The sequence below is a fragment of the Besnoitia besnoiti genome, assembly GCF_002563875.1.
Source record: "Besnoitia besnoiti strain Bb-Ger1 chromosome Unknown contig00137, whole genome shotgun sequence".
Classification (NCBI taxonomy): domain Eukaryota; phylum Apicomplexa; class Conoidasida; order Eucoccidiorida; family Sarcocystidae; genus Besnoitia; species Besnoitia besnoiti.
Window position 1 is genome coordinate 1 of NW_021704021.1, and position 6876 is coordinate 6876.

The 6876-nt window shown below is 37.4% G+C and overlaps 1 protein-coding gene across 1 annotated transcript; it reads right to left on the bottom strand.

The window, feature by feature from the left end:
- Positions 1-396: 396 nt before the first annotated feature.
- Positions 397-1600, bottom strand: BESB_024750 (uncharacterized protein; the record flags this gene model as incomplete). The annotated part of the gene is made up of 2 exons (XM_029361163.1): positions 397-892; positions 1535-1600. Coding segments are annotated over 2 exons (562 nt in total), but the record flags the coding sequence as incomplete, so codon positions are not given.
- Between the last annotated feature and the right edge of the window lie 5276 nt (positions 1601-6876).

Consider the following 6876-nt stretch of genomic DNA (forward strand, 5'->3'; position numbering starts at 1 on the left):
TAACAAGGGAGTAATGAGCCGACATGGAGGTGCTGATACAATCCGAGGATTAGAACTCCCAATATTATCTGACCTGTTATCCCCGGCGTACCTTACGACCGTTATATGATTTAGAGATAGAATGTAATGTGGATTAATATCCACATGGTTTCTACAAAGTGTAGATATAAAATAGTGAATGTTCTGTAAAGATCTTGCATAACATACCTTTAGATTTGCTTAGCATTATAGAGCTTGTAGGCATGTAAGTAACTAAAGAACTATAGATACTTTGAGTGAAGAATACAAGGATAGCTCCAACAATAACATGGCTAAAATGTATACCAGTTAAGATGAAAAGTCCATTACCAAATGCATTATCATTAATATAAAGAGATAGTCCTAAGTATTCCGTACAGACTAACATTAAGAAGGCGACTACCAAAGTGAATGTCATGATATTCGTACAGCTTGTATACAAATGTTGGTTTTTCAAATATACGCTGGATACCACTATACTTAATGCACTTAACATGATGGTCATGAAAAGCACAAGAGAACTTGGATCCGGTAAACAAAGACCTTCAAGATCTAAACCAGTAGTCCAACTCGTAGTATATACTCCCCAGAAAAAGCTGATAAATAATCCTGTCTCAGAGATGATAACTCCAAGTACGATGCTACTGATTAGACTAGCATCTGAGTAGTAGTTTTCTCTCGCTGTTAAGATGAGTGAGAACAAGAATCCATATATTACGCCTAGAACATAACCGATGTGGAATAATCTTAATGTAGTAGGATATTGAAATCCAACACTTTTAGCTGTCTTAAGCAGTCCAGTGGGGTGGTGGTGTACTGCAATCATAAAGAACTTGGTTGTCTGTATCTCATAACCGGAGTCATCTTCAGTATTCTAGGAACTATAATGTCTTTGTTTATTCGATTTGAGTGAACACATAAGATCATCGAATTTAACGGTATGCTCCTGAAAGTAACGGTACAAGCTGTAAACAAAGGACTCCTTAACTTAAACTGAGGAGTCAAGTAGGTACAAACCGTACAAGGATTAATTATGTCCATCTGTGCATCTAAGTTGAGACTATCGGTTATATATTTTAGACGCTAACTTCCCGGCTAAACATCCCTTTTCTTTGAAACACACTTCCCTTCTCGCCGTTAGCATGATCTCAAAGTACCAGAAGCCATGTGATCTATATAGTATAACGGGACATTAGACCGAACCTGCGATAGATAATATATCTTGGATGATTGTATATTAGCGGCTAAATGTCAATCAAACATGCGAATTTTAGGTTTTCCATGAAATCTATTTGGAAGAAGAGGCTTGATAGTACTACCGTAAGTACATAATATACAGTCCCAGCAGTAGCGGTTAAACTATAGAAGAGTCGAGTATTATCCATGCATACCAGGCGTAAAAAGCGTTCATCCAGTTACTAAACAGGTGCCAGGCCAACAAGAATCCGATCCGTGTATTCCGTACAGACTAACATTAAGAAGGCGACTACCAAAGTGAATGTCATGATATTCGTACAGCTTGTATACAAATGTGGTTTTTCAAATATACGCTGGATACCACTATACTTAATGCACTTAACATGATGGTCATGAAAAGCACAAGAGAACTTGGATCCGGTAAAAAGACCTTCAAGATCTAAACCAGTAGTCCAACTCGTAGTATATACTCCCCAGAAAAAGGTAGTTTATATCAACCTAGGAATCCCATTTTAGTAAGTGTAACATGGAGTCTAGCTTCAGTTGTTATCTGATTGGTATTGCATGCCCTGAGTACGTAAGGAAAAGGAAAGGTTAACCGCTATTTAAAACACAACAGTTACCGTAGCTGTAGATGAATGCTAAATCTAGAGTATCTCTCCTAAGACACTGCATAACATATGAATGCTCCTTCCGCCATTCGTTGACTGTGTTTACCACGGGAATTAGAACAGAATACCAAGTTCTTTGCCGGAGGTTTGTACGTTCCGTACAGTTGTAGGTAAAAGGTATGTTAGAGACTTAGACTAGCGTTGGAGCACATTGTTCATTCGATAGCACGCTCAATCTTACCATACATAGTACTTTTATGATCCAGGCTGGTTTAATAAGTCAAAGTTTAGCCGGGAAGTTAGCGTCTAAAATATATAACCGATAGTCTCAACTTAGATGCACAGATGGACATAATTAATCCTTGTACGGTTTGTACCTACTTGACTCCTCAGTTTAAGCAGAACTGTAGTTTCTCGGGACTAAAGTCAGCATAATCAATAAAAAGGTTTGTTCAGCCACTGGTTCACCATCAACTACCTTGTTTCGACTTCGTACCGACTGTGTTATTGTAGCACATATCAATCCCTTAAATAGGGATATTATTCCCAAACAACCGGATCGGTTGGCTAGGTGAACTAATCACGTTTCATAAATACAATCAGTGAAAGCTCTTTTGATTTCCATGAACGGAGTTACATATTAGATTCTCTTCGCTCCCATGGTATTTAGTAAGTTAACATTGAAACGTATCCAGTGTAAAGTTTGAACGTAATCCAGCTTTACCTTCTATGTTGTTATGTTAACCAATAAGTTTCATCGTTGTTGATATCATTGACATGTTGATAACATAAATACTAAACCACCGGTTTTGGATGGGATTACTTTTAACACCGCATAATATGCTAAAAGTACCATTCAGGTACGATATGAAGCGGAGTTACAAACCGGTTCACTGGTATGGAGTTATCTGGGTGCGATAATTCGACATAGCTGTGATGTTAAGGAGCATAGGAGATGCTACACGCCTTAATTGGTACTGCATTGATATAATTATCGTACAAGCACTCAGCTAGTTATTGAGAGACACTCACGAGCCCAAAACCAAACTTCGTAATCTCAATGGTTTGTGATAGAACCATAACACAATGATCTTACACAGTTCAACCTGTATTATAAAATCCAGTAGACTCATGTCCTTGTCGTTTATATAAATCTATTAATGCTTGTCAAGTTCCTTGTATCTAGTTAGCTCACTGCGTACTTAGGATCAGACCAAAAGAGTTCACTAATGGTACTAGAAAATAGGAGATCGCGTTAGTTCTTGGGAAAACGACTTCCGTATATATTGGTACAAAGAGTTACCATATCCTCCGTACAAAGCAGGCATTAAGAACATAAAGATCATAGCTAGGCCATGTATCGTTATTATCACATTATAAGTAGCTATCGTCTCTGTACAAATGATCCGCGATCCAGAACTGTATAACTCAAATCGAATAAACAAAGACATTATAGTTCCTAGAATACTGAAGATGACTCCGGTTATGAGATACAGACAACCAAGTTCTTTATGATTGCAGTACACCACCACCCCACTGGACTGCTTAAGACAGCTAAAAGTGTTGGATTTCAATATCACGGTAATCATGTTTGCTTGGAAGCTGTAGTCATTATAACTATTGATTTAGTATAAGCATAGAACCAATCCGGTAGTAAGATATACGATAGTAGCTAATCTACCATATAAGATATAAGTCGCTTGTGAATAGCACTACCAATAATAATCAAGAAGATCATACTGTATACCCAAATAATTACAGGTATCACTTTAGCGTTCCGATATACTTCTGAAGCATCTTGTGCATTTGCTAGTGTTCAACATCTAGTTAGAGAGGTAGCAGCAGGATGGAATTTAGGATGTTGCATGCAACAACTGCTTCTTTCGTCTTCTTGTGTATCTTAATACAATGTCTCGAGGTATGTATAACTCCAGCTATAGTTATTTAACTACTGCTTGGATGTCTGGTTTAGTTTTATATCTACTTACTATAGCCACTGCTTTCCTCGGTTATGTACTACCATGGGGACAGATGAGTTTCTGGGGTGCTACAGTCATTACTAATCTCCTTTCTCCAATACCATATTTAGTACCTTGGTTACTCGGTGGATACTATGTATCTGATGTAACATTAAAACGATTCTTTGTATTGCACTTTATATTACCTTTTGTAGGTTGCATTCTAATTGTATTACACATCTTCTATTTACATTTAAATGGTTCTAGTAACCCTGCAGGTATTGATTCCGCACTTAAAGTAGCCTTCTATCCTCATATGTTAATGACCGATGCTAAATGTCTATCCTATCTAATTGGTTTAATTTTCTTACAAACGGCTTTTGGTTTGATTGAATTATCGCACCCAGATAACTCCATACCAGTGAACCGGTTTGTAACTCCGCTTCATATCGTACCTGAATGGTACTTTTTAGCATATTATGCGGTGTTAAAAGTAATCCCATCCAAAACCGGTGGTTTGTTAGTATTTATGTTATCAACATGTCAATGAAATATCAACAACGATGAAACTTATTTGGTTAACATAACAACATAGAAGGTAAAGCTGGATTACGTTCAAACTTTACACTGGATACGTTTCAATGTTAACTTACTAAATACCATGGGAGCGAAGAGAATCTAATATGTAACTCCGTTCATGGAAATCAAAAGAGCTTTCACTGATTGTATTTATGAAACGTGATTAGTTCACCTAGCCAACACGATCCGGTTGTTTGGGAATAATATCCCTATTTAAGGGATTGATATGTGCTACAATAACACAGTCGGTACGAAGTCGAAACAAGGTAGTTGATGGTGAACCAGTGGCTGAACAAACCTTTTTATTGATTATGCTGACTTTAGTCCCGAGAAACTACAGTTCTGCTTAAACTGAGGAGTCAAGTAGGTACAAACCGTACAAGGATTAATTATGTCCATCTGTGCATCTAAGTTGAGACTATCGGTTATATATTTTAGACGCTAACTTCCCGGCTAAACATCCCTTTTCTTTGAAACACACTTCCCTTCTCGCCGTTAGCATGATCTCAAAGTACCAGAAGCCATGTGATCTATATAGTATAACGGGACATTAGACCGAACCTGCGATAGATAAATATATCTTGGATGATTGTATTAGCGGCTAAATGTCAATCAAACATGCGAATTTTTAGGTTTTCCATGAAATCTATTTGGAAGAAGAGGCTTGATAGTACTACCGTAAGTACATAATATACAGTCCCAGCAGTAGCGGTTAAACTATAGAAGAGTCGAGTATTATCCATGCATACCAGGCGTAAAAAGCGTTCATCCAGTTACTAAACAGGTGCCAGGCCAACAAGAATCCGATCCGTGTATTCCGTACAGACTAACATTAAGAAGGCGACTACCAAAGTGAATGTCATGATATTCGTACAGCTTGTATACAAATGTTGGTTTTTCAAATATACGCTGGATACACTATACTTAATGCACTTAACATGATGGTCATGAAAAGCACAAGAGAACTTGGATCCGGTAAACAAAGACCTTCAAGATCTAAACCAGTAGTCCAACTCGTAGTATATACTCCCCAGAAAAAGGTAGTTTATATCAACCTAGGAATCCCATTTTAGTAAGTGTAACATGGAGTCTAGCTTCAGTTGTTATCTGATTGGTATTGCATGCCTGGTGACTTAGAATATGATTCTTATTAATGGGAGCACAGTTCCCTGGGTATCCAATCCAGTGCTCTGCCTTGGCATTGAAACTAACCCACAGTTCAACCCTGTATTATAAAATCCAGTAGACTCATGTCCTTGTCGTTTATATAAATCTATTAATGCTTGTCAAGTTCCTTGTATCTAGTTAGCTCACTGCGTACTTAGGATCAGACCAAAAGAGTTCACTAATGGTACTAGAAAATAGGAGATCGCGTTAGTTCTTGGGAAAACGACTTCCGAACCACCAATATATATTGGTACAAAGAAGTTACCATATCCTCCGTACAAAGCAGGCATTAAGAACATAAAGATCATAGCTAGGCCATGTATCGTTATTATCACATTATAAGTAGCTATCGTCTCTGTACAAATGATCCGCGATCCAGAACTGTATAACTCAAATCGAATAAACAAAGACATTATAGTTCCTAGAATACTGAAGATGACTCCGGTTATGAGATACAGACAACCAAGTTCTTTATGATTGCAGTACACCACCACCCCACTGGACTGCTTAAGACAGCTAAAAGTGTTGGATTTCAATATCACGGTAATCATGTTTGCTTGGAAGCTGTAGTCATTATAACTATTGATTTAGTATAAGCATAGAACCAATCCGGTAGTAAGATATACGATAGTAGCTAATCTACCATATAAATATAAGTCGCTTGTGGAATAGCACTACCAATAATAATCAAGAAGATCATACTGTATACCCAAATAATTACAGGTATCACTTTAGCGTTCCGATATACTTCTGAAGCATCTTGTGCATTTGCTAGTGTTCAACATCTAGTTAGAGAGGTAGCAGCAGGATGGGAATTTAGGATGTTGCATGCAACAACTGCTTCTTTCGTCTTCTTGTGTATCTTAATACACATGTCTCGAGGTATGTATACTCCAGCTATAGTTATTTAACTACTGCTTGGATGTCTGGTTTAGTTTTATATCTACTTACTATAGCCACTGCTTTCCTCGTTATGTACTACCATGGGGACAGATGAGTTTCTGGGGTGCTACAGTCATTACTAATCTCCTTTCTCCAATACCATATTTAGTACCTTGGTTACTCGGTGGATACTATGTATCTGATGTAACATTAAAACGATTCTTTGTATTGCACTTTATATTACCTTTTGTAGGTTGCATTCTAATTGTATTACACATCTTCTATTTACATTTAAATGGTTCTAGTAACCTGCAGGTATTGATTCCGCACTTAAAGTAGCCTTCTATCCTCATATGTTAATGACGATGCTAAATGTCTATCCTATCTAATTGGTTTAATTTTCTTACAACGGCTTTTGGTTTGATTGAATTATCGCACCCAGATAACTCCATACCAGTGAACCG